Below are 19482 nucleotides of genomic sequence, written 5' to 3'. Positions count from 1 at the left end.
GAGGAGGAAAGCTAGGCTATGCTAACTGCTAACAAAACTCCGTGGTGGTCTGTGGAGTGTCAGAGTGAAAGCCTGGCTACACGAAGCTAGTGGAGTGTGGATTGATGCACGCACGCACACTGTGCGTGTGCGTGCGTGCGTGCGTGCGTGCGTGCGTGCGTGCGTGCGTGTGTGTGTGTGTAAAATGACAGGGAACAGCAACAGTGTGAACGTTAGCGTTTAGCTACCGGCGCTAACAACATGAAGAAGGGAAGAGGAGATGCCTAGCAACTGAACTTTGATAGGCTATCAAGTAGCCTATCAAAAGTAATTAATTAATAGTATTACCGTGATGCGCACGACGGTAAAGCATTAAAAAATATGATAGCCCAGGCATGATTCAAAAACATAAAGCAGTCTTATTCCACAATGCGTTAATATAAAGTTCCAATTTTTTTACAGGGGTTCAGAAATGACTATTCTACATCTAAAATGTCTCTATAAAGAAATAGCTTAATTCCCTGAACTGGGTCTTTAAGGGTCAGATTTCCCTACAGTACAGTCTTCACACCAAGTAGTCACTGTCATCCTTCACATAACCTGCTTTAATGGACTCCGTCACCCATGACTCCCGCACGATCTTAAACATCTTCTTAAAGGTCTGCCGGTGGGCCTTCAAATCCGACACTCTTGTGTCGTTGTCTGCTACAATGACATGGGAGATGCCTTCCTTGAGCTTCTCCACCACGGACCCTCCGTGGTAGCGAAACTCCAGCGCCCTCGTGTCCAGACACGAGGCAGGAACGGCGGCCCGGGGGTCTCCTATGTCTGCGTAGCGGTCCATGTAAGCCTTGTAGGGCCTGAACATGCTGGTGGGCAGGTCCTCCCAGCCGTAGCGCGCCTCCACCTGGCCCACATTCAAGGCGGCAGAGGCTTCAACGCTGCTGATCCTGTTGAACACCTCCTGCAGCTGCTGCTCGTCCGTGTCCACAAAGTAGCTGTCGCCGAAGCTGTCATACTTCTTGGCAAAGTGCTCCTGTGTGGACGGCGACATGTGGATCATGTGGCGCAGTTGCCACGGCACCACTTCCTTCCGGTCCAGGCACTGCTGCAGCCAGGCGGCACACACCACATCGTGCTCGTTTGAGGCGATCAGGTTCTTCACCCGCATGTTCTCCGTGGCTGCGATCACACAGTACGTGTCTCTCCCGGGGTTTTGTACCACGATGCCCCCGCAACTGGCCACACCCTTTTCCAGTTCAGCCTTTGGGTATTCATCGCTGCCGTTCAGGATGCAGAACTCCACATCCTCAAACATGTCTGTCTCCTTGATAACCCCTGACAGATCTTGGGATTTAAAATGGCCGATGACGCCCACCATCTTCTTGGGCTTGACCGGAACCTTGCGTTTCTTCTTCTCCGGTTCATTGCCATTGATGAAGAGGTGCCGTGAAAAAAGCTTGCCAGATGCCTTGCTACGGAACCCGTCCAATTCTGCCAGGGTCATGCACTCGTGCCACTCCTTGTCCTCTCGGATCTTCTCGATCCTGGGGAAACGCAGGGTGCAATTGGTTTTGTACATGTCGCTTCCCACTATTTCAGCCGCCTTCACCTGGATGATGACCGAGTTGCAGGGCTCGATGTAGACTTCCGGTTTCTCCGTGCCACATAGGATGTTTGCCGGAGGGTAATTTTTACGGTAGACCTTCCAGTGCTTGGCAAGCTTCAAGCCAAGGTCATACAGTTCCTTCATGGTGTACCCAGAGCCGATGCGACAGAGGGTGTGGAAGACGAAAGGTTTCTCGCCGGTTTTGGGAGCTTCGGCAACCGCGCATAAGAAGTGAGACATCATTCCACCGCGTCGTCCTTTTCCCCAATATCCACCGATGATCAGCAAGTCGAGCTCATCCATCAAACCATCCTGATATTCTGGTTTTATCTTCAGCCAGCCCGCACCCCGCTTGTCAGGTTTGTAGATGGATGATGGATCTTTCACCATGATCCCCTCCTCTCTGTTGTCAATGGCTTCATTGAGAGCATTCACCACTTCCTGCATGGTTTTACCGTCTGTCTTGGGCACTAAGTGGATCCTCCCCTTTACAGGAGTGAAGACTGTCTGAAGGGCGTTGTATCGCACCTTCAGTGGCTCCTTGCCGAACTTCTGGCCATTGATTAACAACATGTCGAACACACAGAAGCACGTCTGTAGCTCTGAGTCTTCCATGAGCCGCTTGATGTCAAATTTGCTCCCTTTTTGCATGAAGGTTTCTGCAGTGGGGTTATAAGCCATCATCTCGCCATCAAGTATACAGCTCACCACATTGGGCTTGAAAACATTGTGGATGTAAGGTGTAAGTGAGCCCTCCAGCGGTGATGCCCCAAACTGCTGTGTGTATTCAAAAGCATTTCGGGTAAAATACTTGTAGGCGTCCCCGTCTTTATGCAACTGGATGCGCTCTCCATCCAGTTTGGTCTGAATAAAGAACGGGCTGTGACCCATCTGTTTCTCCACTTGATGGATGTTGGCCACGGCCGCTAACATAGGCTTGAAGGCAGAGAAAAGTCCGATGGAGACGTCGCTTAGGGACACAGTGGGGTTGTGAAGCGTCTGGCACACCTTGTTCAGGTCTGTGTTGACGTTGAACATTTCAGCGGCATCTGGGTGGAAAACCTGGAGGACTGTTTCTTTGCTAATTCCAAGCTTCATGTCCTTTACGATCATCCGGATGAGCCACTTCTGCTCCAGAGCTGAGCTCTGGGTGATGAGGTGTAGAAGGTTTTTTTTCACTTGATCCCTCTGCTTGCCAGAGTTACTGGCCGCCACTGAGTCAAGAAAGTCATTGACCTCCTTGATGGTAAGGCCTTGACTGCTGCACCGTTTCTTCAGCACAAAATAGGCCATGCTAGCGAAGTCTCCAGCTTCCCCCTGGGACGTCGTGGGAGCTCTGTAGTTCAGCAGTTTGTTAGCCTCTGGGCCATTTTTTGGGAGGCCCAATACATCTATGTAGAGTTTAGCCAACATGCTCTCTTTGATGCCATAGGCCATCCGCTCTCGTTCAAAAGGGGGAACTATGAGGCGCATGGCCGGATAGAAAGAGTCTGTTGTTTGAGGAGTATCTTTATGAAGGGCAGCGTGGAATTTCCTCCATGACTCAATGAATTCTCCAAGGACTTTTGATTTATCCGGGCGTAGTTTAGTCCTCTGGATTTTCTCTAATCTGGTGCACAGGTGAAGGAAGGGAACCTGCGCTGCGACAGAGGCATGGTCAGCAGAGTCACTCTTGGAAGTTCCCTCCATGGTGGAACCTTGATCTGAGTCACTTAAAGAAGAAGGTAGAGTTTAATATATCTCCATATAGCAAGCCAAAGGCTTAGGTTCTAAACAGTGACCATATATGGGGAAACACTCCACAAACCACATAGTAGGCAAAGGTAAAAGTCAATGTTCTTTTATTAAACCTATACTAATAAAATCAGAGCATTAGATTCTGGGGCAGGGGCAAAGGAGGGGAATGCATTAGTCCAATGGTCAAATGCACAAAGGGGGGAGGGGGGGGGGGGGTGTCTTCAGAGCCGTCCAATAATATCCAATAAAGGTACTGCAGAACACATTGAAACTCTTGTTGCTCTGTTTACAAAGGAAAGGTATTTTTCTAGTGTGGATACGCTGGCGAATCTACAATTTATCCATCAGTGAAACTCTTGTCACACTCTTTACAGACGTGGGGTTTCTTTCCTGCCAATCAACGCGTATTTACCTCGCCTGGTGGTGATACCAAGGCTGTAAACTGTTGACTGAAAGACCTTGGTTCGTCTATGTTTCCTTGCTTCTGATTGGTTGAAGAGCTGGGTATCTGATGACAGGCTGCTGAGGGAATGTTTCCTTTCCTCAGCATTTGGCAGTAGCGGTCATTGTGGCAACCTCTCCATGTGTTCATGAAGAAAGGACTGAGTTTCAGAATGCTGGGTCTGTCTCCATACCATCTATCCTTCTAGAATCCTGGTCTTACGTCACACACAACACAAACTGCTGCCATGCATGCCACCACCTAGCAATGCTGATTTGTGCGCTTATTCTGTGAGCTTTTCTCTGCTCTATGTTGAGCGGTGCTCCTGGAAGGAGCTAAGCTCCAACATCTGGCTTTGTCCGTTCGTGTACACATCTAGCCTACATCTGGCCTAGATTTTTGCACAAAGCGCTCAACGTTTATTGTACGCGCAGGGACACATTGGCCAAGCTTTGCGGGGTGCTTAATGAAAATAACTCAAAAAGGGCACCGCTTCAAACACTTCATAAATCAGTGCAATTGACCACCCTTTACGTCTGTTGGTACCCTGAGCTAGCGTTTGGGGGCGGGGATACCCTAGCCATAGTACCACTCCGGCCAATAGCATTTGTTCACCGATCTCTGTTAAAAAAACGTAATATGATCATGTCCTATGTCCTGTGCAGTTCTTCTTTTCAGAGAAAGAGACAGTGGTGTTTGCTGTCCCTCTTGATTAGGTCCTTGGCTTTCTCTCTTTGCTTGTTTAAACGCATTCCAAGACAGGCAAACCGTTCTAAGACAGGCGTTGCGTTAAAGTCCTTCACTATGCTCTCTCTGGCCTCATATGCATCTGGGACAGTGGTCATGTAGGTGATATCTGTAATCTCATAGTAGGCTGATCCTTGCGGGTGTCAGTCAGCACTGAGTGACAGAGAGAACCACTCCACAGCAGATGTGGGAAAGTCTCGACCAAACCAGCCCAGTATTTGTCTGCAATTCTACGGATCCTTTTTTTTTCTCATTGTGGTTAAAGGACAACATTGTTTTTTTACAACAAGGGTTCATATTTTAGATTGTAATAAGAGAAAAGAAAAAGTGAGTGTTAAAATGTTTTCATGTGCTTTGTTCTATTGTTTTATTGTGTTTACCGTGCTAAAATGTGGGGCATGCTTACGCATGGGGGCATGCGTACAAGTGGCTAAATATGTATTTTTCAGATTGCCCACTAGTGGCTCCCCCTGCAAGTTGGCTGCAATATTGAAGTGAGCAGTGCTTGTCTAAACTTCAAACACAGAGAGAGCAACATTTTTCTACATATATAAATATATTGACAGTGATGTTATAGTTTGTCATACTCCTCCTCCTCATTAACCACCTACAAGGACATCTGCCGTGTGTTTGCACTGCTCACTTCACACGTGTAATGATATGCTTAGCGCCTTAAGCCACTAGGTGGCACCATGGCACTTCCAGAAGAGCATGCTTTGTATATGTTGGGGGGGAACTGAATAAACATTCATTCACGCTTGAGCAGCCAATGTTGTCAGACGTCTACTCATTACATGGTGTCAGAACAGACAAATTCTCGCCAACATGGATGGATTAAGAGCTCCAGATGCATTGAAATTGGACATAGCCAGGGACCCACAAGCCCAAAAGCTCAAGGAATAGGGTAGGACCTGTGATTTTCTGCCGTACTTTTTATTTCTGTTTTATCTATTAGTTTGGTCATTAAGGTCCACAGAATGAGAGGCCTGCTCTGCCGGAAACATCGCGAAAAAAAGCTATGGCCATTCACTGTCCCATTGACTCCACTCCGCAGGCATGGACTTTCTTTCCATTGCTATGCTGATGACACACAACTTTACATAAAATTGGACTCAACTCGCCCCACCCCCCGCTCTGCAGCCCCTTCACCATCACCATCATCATCACCTTCATCCACCATCACCACCTGCCTGGAGGAGATAAAGGCATGGATGACACAAAACTTTTTACAACTCAACAGCTCCAAAACCGAAGCCATACTCATCGGCACCCCACACCAAGTTCAAACATCCTCCATAACCAGCATCACCTTCTCCGGCCAGAACCTTCCCCTCTCATCTGTTGTTACCAACCTTGGTATTAAAATGGACCCCCAACTCAATTAAGATACCCACATCAAACACCTCTGCAAAACATCCTTCTTCCATCTCAGAAACATCGCCAAACTCCGCCCCACCCTCACTCAGCCCGATGCCGAAAAATTAATCCATGCCTTTATCTCCTCCAGGCTGGATTACTGCAATGCCCTTCTCATCAGGACCCCTAGCAAGAGCCTTCAAAAGCTCCAATACATTCAGAACAGCGCTGCTAGGGTCCTGATGAGAAGGCGCAAATATGATCACATCACTCCCATCCTCCACTCCCTGCACTGGCTTCCCATATCCTCCCGGACTGAATACAAAACCAACCTGTTAACCCACCAATGCATCTACGGCAACGCCCCCTCCTATCTCAAGGAACTGCTCGAGCCACAGCCCTCAACCCGCAGCCTCCGCTCTGGATACAGTAACCGCTTAAAGGAACGGAAAACCAAGCTCCGCACTATGGGAGACAGGGCCTTCTACGCAGCCGCCCCCCTGCTGTGGAACTCACTCCCAGACCATCTAAGAGCTCCACAGTCTGTTGACGTTTTTAAAAGAGGACTAAAGACTTTCCTTTTTAACAAAGCTTTTGGTTAGCTAAGCTTTTATGTCTTTAAACCCTGCCCTTTTAACTTGTTTTAACTTGTTTTGATTGCTTTTTGCCAATGTTTTATCTTATGCTGTTTTAATTTTTTTCTGTACTGTAGCACTTTGAGGTTTGTTGTCAAATGTAAAGTGCGTTATAAATAAAATGTATTATAAAACACATTGCTTGGGTTAACTTTCGGCAGCCCAAAACTGTGAAAAGTGGGAAAAAAGTGATGACTCATCACTTTTTACTGTTTGGGGGGGGGGGGGGGGGGGGGGTATCTAGCCCAAGGAATGTTTTTCATGCAAAACAAATGCTTGCAATGGATTCAGAATCACGAAGAACCCCTAGTTTGACCCCTCATATGCTAATTAAAGCAGACTTTATTTCTTTTTTTAAATATTTCTAGTGGAGTCAATGGGACAGTGAATATACAAATGGACATTTTTTCGCGATGTTTCCAGCAGAGCAGGCCTCTCATTCTGTGACCTTAATGACCAAACTAATACATAAAACAGAAATAAAAAGTACGTTAGAAAATCACAGGTCCCCTCCCATTTTGGTGACTGGGTCCCCGGCTAACGGAAACATTGTTGAAAACTGGAAAAGATGGAGTCAAAAGTTTGAACTTTACATCACAGCCAGCCGGCATTGAAAACAAAGCACAGAAGGTACAATCCAGCACGTTGCTACACGTAATTAGAGATGCTCTGGAAAATATACAATACTTTTGTGTTTGGGGCCGATGAAGATAAAACAAAGCTCAAACCCTACTGGAGAAAGATGATGAACATTTTACACCCCAAAAAAATTTAACCTTTGAAAGACACGTGTCTAATATGCGTGTGCAGGCTCCAAATGAAAACATTGACCAATTTGTCACAGACTTGAGAACAAAAGCCAGATCATGCGAATATGGGGATCTGTGTGACAGTTTGATAAAAGACAGGATTGTCGTGGGAATAAGAAAAGACCAAGTGAGGGCTAAACTACTGAGAACTAAGGATTTAGATTTGGCCAAGGCCGTGCTGCAGAAGCAAGTCGCACACAAATGGATCAGCTGCAAACTGCACAGGCTGAATGCATCAATGAAGTTAGAAGAGAGCGCCCAGAGAGTTCAAAAACGTCACGAATGGAGAACAAGGTGCATGATTGGAAATACTGTGGAAAAGACCACCAGAAAGGGAAATGTCCAGCATATGGTGAAAAATGCAAACAATTTGGAAACATTTACCACTTCTCAACCAAATGCATGTCCAAAACTAACACAACAAAGAAGCCAGTTCACATGATTAGAATAGATTAGATTAGATATCTTTATTATCCACAAGGGAAATTTGTTTTGCTCGGGTCAATGCATATCAAGACAATACATAAAAATACAATAGAATAAAACACCCAGCAAAGTACTTCAGTTCTATAAAAAGTATAAAATGATTCTAAATATTACAAGGTGTTTAAAAGAAGAGCAGGGGTACTGCCCATAATTCCGAAGGTCAAGCAGTCACGGTCAGAAGAATTCTTTGTTGACATGGTGAAAGCAAACCACGGTGAAGACTGGGAAAATGTAAAATTATAACTTTGCTTGTAACTTCTTGTAACTTGAGCCAAAAATGACCCAAAAAGTATCTCAGTTACTTGAAGAGTTACAGAAATATGAATTTAACTTTAGTTACCAGCAAGTTACAGCAAAATGTAACTTAGTTACATAACTCAGTTACATGTAACTTTAACTTCCCCAACACTGCCAATGGGACCCTGGGTGTACCACAAACTTTGAGCCTTTAGTGCCAAGATGTATAGGCCATGCTTCAGGTTAAGGTTAAGGTTAAGGTTAGGATTAGGGTTAGGGGTTAGGTTTAGGGATAGAGGTTAGGGTAAGGCCACAGGACTTGCATAAAAATGAATGGAAGTCTATGTAATATCCCCACAAGTGATGTATATATATACTGTGTGTGTGTGTGTGTGTGTGTGTGTGTGTGTGTGTGTGTGTGTGTGTGTGTGTGTGTGTGTGTGTGTGTGTGTGGGCGCGCGCGCGCGTGCGTGTGTGCGTGTGATTAACTTAATGTGAAACATTGTTTTCTCACTCAACTGTAAACAAACAACATATTTTTTTTTTATTTTGTATGTTTTTATTTACTATGCAATGAAAAATTTTTTTTAATATGTTATAAACAGACACGGTTGTTTTGATTCAGTGGCAAAAAGAATTTTGGCAATCAGTCAAATGGTTCCAGATCCACAAAAGTGTCCATCCACTAGAATGAACACACATTTTCTCAATCAGCTAAACGAGGGAGCCAACACACAAACAGAGAAAAGCATCTCTCTGATCTCAGGGTCATTTGGACATCTTTTTGTTTATAGCCTTTGATCAAAAGACGTCAAAGACGATATTGGCACCCAGGGCCAAAAGAAAAAAGACGTCATGAGACGTCATTGGCACTGAGTGAGTTAACTTCAACTTTTGACTTTCTCTGGTGGGAGTCGACTTGTGTAATGAAGTCGACTTGTCGACTTTTTCGTTAATGCACTAACACACATAGCTACATACACACTTGTGTATGGGGAGCGCTTGCACCGCTCCAAAAATATCAAACCAATGAAAAGTAGTAAAAAGCACTTTGGCCAAAACCTTGAACTCCACGCTTGATTTTTTCCGATTTTTGATTTTTGACAGCAGAGATATCGCTAAATCAAACCTTGGTTCGAAGTGAAGCGGTGAATGTTTATTCTGTGTTCTAGAGCTATGAAATCTGTGTTCTAGATCTATATATTCTGTGTTCTAGATCTATACTTTCTATGTGCTTCAGTTCTTTATTTTTTATGAATTCTGAATTTTGAATGATTTTATCTGGAAGGCCAAATTGTCATGTGAAGCTTGACCAATCCTCAATCCTGGACGCACAGGACACACATATTCTGGATGTTCATTCTGGACTGGAATGACCATATATGGACATGTACGGGACACACAAAGCCACTCCTTGGAATCGGCTTTCACCGCTTCAAAAAATCAGATGGTGTTGTAGGAGTCCTAATCAGAGGAAGATGTAATGTTGTAAGATTTTATAGCCATAAATCATAAATCATGCTCTAATTTGCATTTCGGGGATATTTCTCACAATAATAACATATGTACATGTTCTAGACATTCTAGTGATCACCAATATATACATGTATATATATATATATATATATATATATATATATATATATATATACAATGGTGGAAATAAGTATTAGATACACTGCTGATTTAGCAGGTTTTCCCACTTCCAAAAAATGGAGAGGTCTGCAATTTTTATCATATGTATATTTCAACTATGAGAGACAGAATCTAAAAAGAAATTCCAGGAAATCACATTTTATGATTTTTAAATAATTCAATTTGCATTTCATTTCAAGAAATAAGTATTAGACACGCCTACCAATCAGCAAGAATTCTGGCTCTCACAGAACTATCAAATATTTTTTAAGCAGTCCTCCTATTTATTCTACACTCATTACCTGTATTAATTCATCCTATTGACCAACGTTTTACGTTGTTACCTGTATAAAAGACCCCTGTACACACACTCAATCAATCAATCAATCAGACTCCAACTTTTCCACTAGGGCAAGACCAAAGAGCTGTCTAAGGACCCAGGGAAGAAAATGGTAGACCTGCACAAGGCCGGGATGGGCTACAGGACAATAGGAAAACGGCTTAGTGAGAAAGCAACAACTGTAGGCACAATTATTGGAGAATAGAAGAAGCTCAAGATGTCTATCAAGCTCCCTCTGTCTGGGGCTCCATGTAAGATCTCCCCTCGTGGGGATCAATGATCATGAGAAAGATGAGGGATCAGACCAGAACTACTCGGGAGGACCTGGCCAATGACCTGAAGAGAGCTGGGACCACAGTCTGAAAGATTACCATACCATTAGTAAGATACTACACCATGTTGCCGCCATTGATTAAAATCTTGCAGTGGAGCGCAGTAAGGACACATGGCCCCATCCATCCTCACCTCAATACGGTATCTTACTAATGGTAATCTTTCAGACTGTGGTCCCAGCTCTCTCCAGGTCATTGTCCAGGTCCTCCCGAGTAGTTCTGGTCTGATCCCTCATCTTCTCATGATCATTGATCCCCACGAGGTGAGGTCTTACATGGAGCCCCAGACAGAGGGAGCTTGATAGACATCTTGAGCTTCTTCTATTCTCCAATAATTGTGCCTACAGTTGTTGCTTTTTGTTGCCTATTGTCCTGTAGCCCATCGCAGCCTTTTTGCAGGTCTACCATTTTCTTCCCTGGGTCCTTAGACAGCTCTTGCCCTAGTGGAAAAGTTGGAGTCTGATTGATTGAGTGTGTGAACAGGGGTCTTTTATACAGGTAACAACGTAAAACGTGAATCAATAGGATGAATTAATACAGGTAATGAGTGTAGAATAGGAGGACTGCTTAAAAATATTTGATAGTTCTGTGAGAGCCAGAATTCTTGCTGATTGGTAGGCGCGTCTAATACTTATTTCTTGCAAGGAAATGCAAATTGATTACCGTATTTTCCGGACTATAAGGCGCACCGGACTATAAGGCACACTGTCAATGAATGGTCTATTTTCGAACTGTTTTCATATATAAGGCGCACCGGACTATAAGGCGCACATAATAGACGCTACCGTTGCATTATGCATCCAACAGATGGAGCTGTGCTAAAGGGAATTTCAATGTCAATGAATGATCCATATATAAGGCGCACTGGACTATAAGGCGCACTGTCGTTTTTTGAGAAAATTAAAGGCTTTTAAGTGCGCCTTATAGTCCGGAAAATACGGTATTTAAAAATCATACAATGTGATTTCCTGGAATTTCTTTTTAGATTCTGTCTCTCATAGTAGAAGTATACATACAATAAAAATTGCAGACCTCTCCATTCTTTGGAAGTGGGAAAACCTGCTAAATCGGCGGTGTATCTAACATTATTTCCCCCATTGTATATATATATATATATATATATATATATATATATATATATATATATATATGTGTATATATATATATATATATATATATATATATTACAGGCATTTTACTTATGTTTTTGTGAGGAATAGCTTCAGTGAAAAACTGAGATGTTGTTCGTCAAGACTCTGGACTCTAGATCTTTAAGTGGTGTGAATATCAGCCTCTGTATTTATATGCAAATAGTGTGGCCAATGGCATTGTAATACTAAACAATAATGTGAAAAAAGAACAGGAAAACATTTTTTTTAAATGATTTATTTATTTTTTGCCAAAAAGCAACGCTGGGCCTTGCAGGGTTAACTGACTCATTCCTTTTTCTTTTTTTTTTTTTTTTTTTTTACATTGGAACAATGAAAAATGTTCAACATGAAAACTATTATCGCTTTGTTCCTGTTTTGTTTTTTCCTTTGTTTTTCTCTTTCTTTGTTTTTGTTATTGTTTTTCTTTGAGAGTCTTACTTTTTTATGTTTTTGTCTAAAAATAAAAATGATGTTAAAATAAGCGTAGGCAAAATAAGCCATAGGCTTCAAGCCTACACCTTTTTGGTCGAAAAAAAGAATTATGAAAAGAAAATGAATGAATATAATGTATATTTTCTTTTTGACCAAATAAAAACTACTACTACTACTATTGTGAAAAAGAAATATTAAGATTATTTCAATTAAGATTTGACATTCATGTGTAATTATCGTGACAGACCTGTGTTGCTGGCTGTACGTGTGGGCACGGACAGTTGTGTTGGTTGACATTTGGGCCTCACAAGCAGTCTTGTGTTAGTTACTGAAGAAAAAAAAACAATAACTAGGTAATGTTACTAGTTACTTCATTTCAAAAGTATCTCAGTTACACCAAAAGGTATTGCGTTACTTTGAAAAGTAACGTTTTAGTTACTTTTTAGTTGGGCTCCCATTAATGACCTTATAGCCTTCATTTTCATCACTTGACATGGATTGCATTGAACTCTGCTAAGCAATGTGGTCTATACCAGTGGTTCCTAAACGTTTTAGCTTGTGACCCAAAAGAGAAGCCAGTAAGACTCCCTAATTGGGAGATAAGCGACCATCAGTTCACAGCGTGATTTTAGGGCAAAATGTGTAGGAGCAGTGTCCAAAAATGTGTTTAAAAAAATCGGCCTGATGGTGGCGCTATATGGGACAGATTCATGTTGAAGACATGAGTGTAGACCAAGTGTGTACCGATTTGCGTGATTTGAGGGCAGAATGTGTATGAGCAGTGTCCAAAAATGTGTTTTACAAGAATCAGCCTCATGGTGGCGCTAGAAGAGGGCCATGTGAGAATTGAGGGGTGGAAGTAGTGGTTTGGCAGGCCTTGGAGTGTGTGTGCAAATTTTGGCATGGATGGGGGCAACATTGGGTCGGTGGCGGAGATATGAGAATGGCAAAAGTGTGACGTGTGACTGACACAGTGACAAACTGACAGCTGGTGGAGGTTTTGATAGTAACTGCGACCTGACGGTCGCAATTAAACATTTGGCCGTGACCCAAACTAGTGAGAACAGCAGCTCTATAAGCTCACAACGTGGCGCATTGTGAGCTTGTAGATCAGCTATTTCCAGTATTTTATTTTATGCAAAATAACGGAGTAAAGCCGTGTACACACTACAGATATATAGTTATAAAAATAAGCAAGCTAAACAACCAGGTAGCTTGGTCAAAACCATGCAGCTTTACTTTTATGCAAATGAGGTACCTGTCACTCGACTCTGCCGGTCGGTCAGCCTGCTTTCAACTAGACAAAACAGGTCGTTTTAATTCGGAAACCTATAATCTAAAATAGCGTCTCTAGATGGGAAATAAGTTACTACATAAGCTTTTTCTGGAAAAAAAATAAGAATAGAACATTCAAACAAACTATTAAATAACTTAACAAGCCGTTTTGGTCGGTACCGTTGCCTACGTGGGCTGGGAGACACACACACACACACACACACACACACACAGCGCAGATGACACAGACCACGGCCAGAGCGGACAAAGCGCCGCAAAATAAACATCCAATGGAAGAAGGGACAGCAGTGGGGAACGCCACCGAGTTATATGAGTTTCCTTCAGCGTTGTCGTATGTAGGTCTATCATTTTTGGTACGACCACGAGCAATGAGCAAACGAACAGTGTCGCTTCTGCAGAAACGAAAGTGAATGCTGCCCAGCCGTAGAACAAAGGGAATACTAATTGATTGGAATGTTAAGTACCCGGTGGTAGCTGGCCTACTCAGTGTCAGCGTCTCTCTCTCTTGCGCTCACACACACACACACACACACACACACACACACACACACACACACACACACACACACACACACACACATATATAACGCTTCCCCAGACCGGTCTCCTCTCCTCAACCTCTGGTCTGGATGCAGGGGGGTCTCACGGGAGGCTATTCTTCCAAACGTAGGAGACGGTGGTTGTGACGGTGGTTGTAACACCGTCTCCTACGGTATGAATACTCGCTCACGGGAGGACACGGGGTTTTCACGACTAGTTTGTTGTATATCCTTTAATTACAGTCCACATATATGCCAAATCATCATTAATATTACATATACAGCCGTTATTTAAAAAAAAGTTAAAATATTTATGTCGCAATTTCTGCAGCTCCGTGTCTGTGGCCAACAAGTTGATTCGGGGGGCTGAATCTCCGCCTACTCAGACCATACTGTGCTCTGATTGGTTGAGCAAAACAAAGCAAGCTATGTTGCAGTGTGAACGCTAAATAAAGCTGCTATAAAATTGAGGACTAGTGAAAAAAAGCAAACTTTTCATTTCCAAGCTTTTTTTCGAGCATGGAAGCTGGTTTCCATAGAGATAACATTGAATTACCAAGCTAAACGTTCAACTATATATCTGTAGTGTGTACACAGCTTAACACACCATGTAGTAACGGTATCTGAGTTACTGAATTAAAATAATAATGTGTTACAGTGTTAGATTACTCGTTACTGAAAAAAAAGAACGGCGTTACAGTAACTAGTTACTTTGTAACGCGTTAGTCACAACACTGCTCACAAGTATAGTAATACGACACATAGCGCACACGACACACACACGTACTCGGGTGCACACACACACACACACACACACACACAGACATTAATCACACAGGCTGACAGGGAACCTGTAGAGATTTTGCTCCCTGGATATTCTGTTGTTGTATCTCTCCTTCACGCTCTGTGGGTCTCTCTCCCTCTCTCTCTCTCTCTCTCTCTCTCTCTGTGTGTGCGTGTGTGTTCCCGTGCGTGCACGTGTGTGTGTGTGTGTGTGTGTGTGTGTGTGTGTGTGTGTGTGTGTGTGTGTGTGTGTGTGTGTGTGTGTGTGTGTGCGTGTGTGTGTGTGTGTGTGTGTGTGTGTGTGCAGAGGTTCAGGTCATGTTAAAGAGCAGCTCCAGTCATTAGAACAACAGCCTCTCTGCTGCGCACTGCAATTAATCTGTTAAGAGGCACCACTGTGTGTGTGTGTGTGTGTGTGTGTGTGTGTGTGTGTGTGTGTGCATGTGCGTGTGTGTGTGTGTGTGCGTGCATGCGTGCGTGCGTGTGTTAATAGCTGCAGGGGGTCATTTCAGGGATGCTTTTAAGCCCTCGACCCATTTAACACTCCAAGGAGATAGAGAGAGAAAGGGGGGGGTGGATGGGTAAATAGAAAAAAAATAAGAAAATAATGAATGCCAGGGACCCCCATTTGATATAATTGTTTTACACTCGGGGACCCCAATCTACTCTGTAACATCCTCAGTGTTAATCTAAGCATACACCATAAATGCCCCCCACAGACCCAGAATTATCACTATCATTTTGTTGTATCCGGGAATGAAAGGAGAAAAAAGTGTCTGTGCGTGCGTGCGTGCGTGCGTGCGTGCGTGCGTGCGTGGGTCCCCGGAACAAAATATTTTGAGATGTGGTTCCGCTGATATACCGGTAGGGAAATTCTACAAATGTCTTCTAAATCCGAAAAAAAACAACTATGGTGCTATTTCAGTGGGTCTCAAACTTTTTCATGTGAAGGACCCCCAAAATGATATGTATTTGGCCACGGACCCCATCTCAAAATATTTTGTTCCAGGGACCCCCAGAAGCAAATATTTGAGTTAAAAATGTTCACTCTATGGTGTTGGCGAAAGGGCCTTTCTTTGTGGAGTTTGCATGTTCTCCCCGAGCCTCCTCGGGTAGGTACCCTCACAAAAACATGCAGTAATCCTGGTCTCTATAATGCCTCCCCCTGGCCAACCGGGGCGCCTGATGGAGGGGAAAGGAACTGATTGGAATAACGTGTTCCTTCCACACGTTACGTTCAAACCGGGTAAACTATTTGTACTTTGAGTATTTCCTCCTTTCGGGTTAGGGTTACATAAATAACATTACAATACTCAGTGTATAACAACACTGACTAGCCTATTTAAAAGGATCCAAATTGGATCTGGATCTAGACCAGTGGTTCCCAATCATTTTAGCTCAAGACCCAAAAGAGAAAATGTATTTATTTTCGAGACCCAGAAGTGCATCACATGCTAATGGAAGAGATTAATGTTTCCTTCATCAATTTCACCACTTTGCAAATGTGTGGAACACACCCAATGGCAATCACCGGGTAGCCTACTTCTATAGATCAATTATCCTGAAATAATATTCTTTTTAACCTTCAATTACTGTTCAATAACATCTTTCCTCTTTCCAGAACACTTCTGGACACGGGGCCGGATCTCCCCATAGGCAAGGGGGGGCATTGCCCCCCTAAATGTCCTGTCTGCCCCACCAAACAAGATGGCATGAAAAAATAAAATAAAAAATATATATATTTTTTTTATTTTTTTATATTATGCTACAGCTGTCGCACCACCAAAACCAACACCATTTCATTATATATAGTCTACATTTTAAAAACTCCGATCGCCAATCTCATCTCTCTCCCTCTCTGCACCTCAAAATAAGTAAAACAAATAATTATGTTCCAGGCCAGCAGCTCCGCCCCCGATATGCGTTGAATGCGTAGGAGGGAATAGCAGTCAGTCTCCTCTCGACAGACAAGTACACGCACCACTTCTGGTTGCCAACTAACTTCATTTTTGTCCAGCGCATTAAGGAACTAATCGAGAGAAGGAACAGTTTGTTTTTTAGTTGTGCTTGCAGCTTGTTTCACTTTAACTTCTGTTCTCTTTCTCTGGCTCTTTCGGTCAATATGCGTCGATTTCTGGTTTCTAAACCTCGCGACGCGAGTAGCACTGCTGCTACGGCTCCAGTCAGTCCAGAGGCAGGCTCCGAGCCGTCGTCGACTCGGGGTACAACTGCTCCTCGACCCGACCCAAACCCTAACCCCCAATTGAGTTCCACAAGCACGGCAACACAAGCTGAAAGCGTCGCCGTTCGCAACGCAGCAGCGGCCGCCGATAACAGCACACAGGGAGCGGGAGGTAGAGCTGCTGCTCCTCGACCCGACCCAAACCCTAACCCCCAATTGAGTTCCACAAGCACGGCAACACAAGCTGAAAGCGTCGCCGTTCGCAACGCAGCAGCGGCCGCCGATAGCAGCATGCAGGGAGATAGACCTGCTGCTCCTCGACCCGACCCATTGAGTTCCACAACCACCGCAACACAGCCTGAAAGCTTCGCCGTACACGACGCAGCAGTGGCCGCTGCTAACAGCACTGGCTTAAGCACAACAGCACCATCACAGCCCGCTAATCTTGTGTTTCCAAAACGTCATTTTGGCAAGACAGCACGCGAATTCAGCCCGGGCTGGTACCGTGGGAGACCATGGATGGAATATTCTGTAAAGCTAGATGCGTGCTTTTGTTTTCCTTGTCGCAAATTTGGAGGAAATAATGACAGGGATTTGGTTTTCACCGAACAAGGGTTTAATAATTGGAAAACTGCATTGGAGAAAGACAAGGGATTCACAAAACACGAATCTAGTCTATGTCACGTGAAAAATGCCAACGCCTGGTCTGAAATGATACAAAGAGAAACTACAGGGGTAACCATTGAAAATCTCCTAGGGCCAACCCAAATAGAGAAAAATAGGTACTACATTAAAACCATAGGAGAAGTAGTTCAGTTCCTTGTAGTTAATGAACTCCCACTTCGTGGCACACTGGAAAGCTCACATGATGAACAGGAATTGGAATTCTCAGCAGGACTCTTCTTAAAAATGGTTGATTACACTCTGGCAAAGGACCCCAAATTTAATGAAATTAACAAAACCATCCCAGAATATGCAAAATACAAATCTCACAACATCCAAAATGAAATAATTGACACACTAGCAAAAATGGTATTAAATAAGGTAAAAGATAAATATAACAAAGCAGATCCTGCTGGGTTTTGCATTAATAATAATAATAATAATAATAATAGCTGTGATTTATATAGCGCTTTTCTTAGTACTCAAAGACGCTTTACAATACTAATTGTGTGTGCGTGTGTGTACGGCAGATAAAAACAACTTTATTAGGAAACAAACTAGGATAAGATAAGAAGATACAGTAGAAAACAATAAAACAAAAGTATGGTCCGAGATCAGCTGGGGAAGGCAGTTATGAATAACTAATAATTAAAAGTGATGGGGACAGATGCAACGTGGAAGATCTCTCTATCATGATTCGTTTTGTCTGTAATGGCATTCCAGAGGAACACCTGATTGGTCTGCTTGACCTCAGTCAGTTAAATGCTGAATTTATTACCACCCAAATTCTGGAGCATCTTTCTGACTCAGGCTATAGTGCAAATGAAATAATCAGTCAGTGCTACGATGGAGCTGCTGTCATGAGTGGGGTCCGGGGAGGGGTTCAGGCCTTGTTGCAAAAGAAGGTAGAGAAGGATATTCCATATATCCACTGCTATAACCATCAGCTGCACTTAGCAGTGGTCCATGCAATGCAGGCAGAGCCATGTGCAAAAACATTTTTTGATCTATCAGGATCACTGCACTCATTTTTTCACCGTCATTATGTGTCACAGAACTATGATGTTCCATCGCTTAAACGACTGTTGGAGATCAGGTGGACAAGTCACCATGATGTGACCAATTGTCTAGTGGAGAATGAGGATGCTATTATGAGAATCCTGTCAGAGGTTACAGAAGACGGTGCAGCTGCTGTTGATATCTGCACAGAGGCAGCAGGGCTGTTGATGATGTTGAAGAAGCATCATTTCTTTGAAATAGGAAGATTCCTCCTAGAAGTTCTAGGTGCCTTGAAGCCTGCAAATGCTATGCTGCAGGGTCATTCTATTGACCTGTGCAGTGCTGCAGAAGTAGTCAGTTCATCTCTGCAGGCTCTGAAGGAGATCAGAGATAATCAGACGTTAACTAGTGTTACTGTTATCCCTGCACCAACCAGTGTTAACACAGATGACCCTGCACCAGCTGGTAAAAGAAAAAGAACAGTGAACTCACTGCTCAAAGATAGTGTTGTTATGTCCACTGTAGGCCAAGCCCAAGACTCCATGACATCTAGCCAGAGTCTGAAGAGAGCTCTTCTCAACATTTTGGACAGAGCTATTGTAGAGATGGAGACAAGATTCTCCAAAAGCAATCTCGATCTCATGAAAGCAGTGCAATGCCTCCTTCCTCAATCTCCCTCTTTTCTAGATGTTGCCATGTTGAGTCCCCTGCAGAAGATGACAGGTGCACGCAGTGACAAACTTTCTAATGAGATTGTTGTTGCAAAGATAATGTTGGAAAAAAAAAAAAAAACTACAGACAGACAGATAGACTGATATGACACTACAGATAGACTGATATGACACTACAGACAGACAGATAGACTGATATGACACTACAGACAGACAGACAGACAGACAGACAGACAGACAGGACACTACAGACAGACAGACAGACAGACAGACAGACAGACAGACAGACAGACAGACAGACAGACAGACAGGACACGACAGACAGACAGACAGACAGACAGACAGACAGACAGACAGACAGACAGACAGGACACTACAGACAGACTGATATGACACTACAGACAGACTGATATGACACTACA

General features: G+C 43.5%; 1 protein-coding gene across 1 annotated transcript; it reads right to left on the bottom strand.

Moving 5' to 3' along the window:
* Positions 1-544: 544 nt before the first annotated feature.
* LOC308286537 (DNA ligase 4-like) lies at positions 545-3277 on the bottom strand (the record flags this gene model as incomplete). Its single annotated transcript, XM_080727584.1, has 1 exon — positions 545-3277. One exon carries the CDS (start codon positions 3275-3277, stop codon positions 545-547), a length of 2733 nt encoding a protein of 910 aa, XP_080583710.1.
* Between the last annotated feature and the right edge of the window lie 16205 nt (positions 3278-19482).

The sequence above is a fragment of the Nannobrachium achirus genome (assembly GCF_963921795.1).
Source record: "Nannobrachium achirus genome assembly, chromosome: 6".
Lineage (NCBI taxonomy): Eukaryota > Metazoa > Chordata > Actinopteri > Myctophiformes > Myctophidae > Nannobrachium > Nannobrachium achirus.
This window is presented reverse-complemented; position numbering and strand designations above follow the sequence as displayed.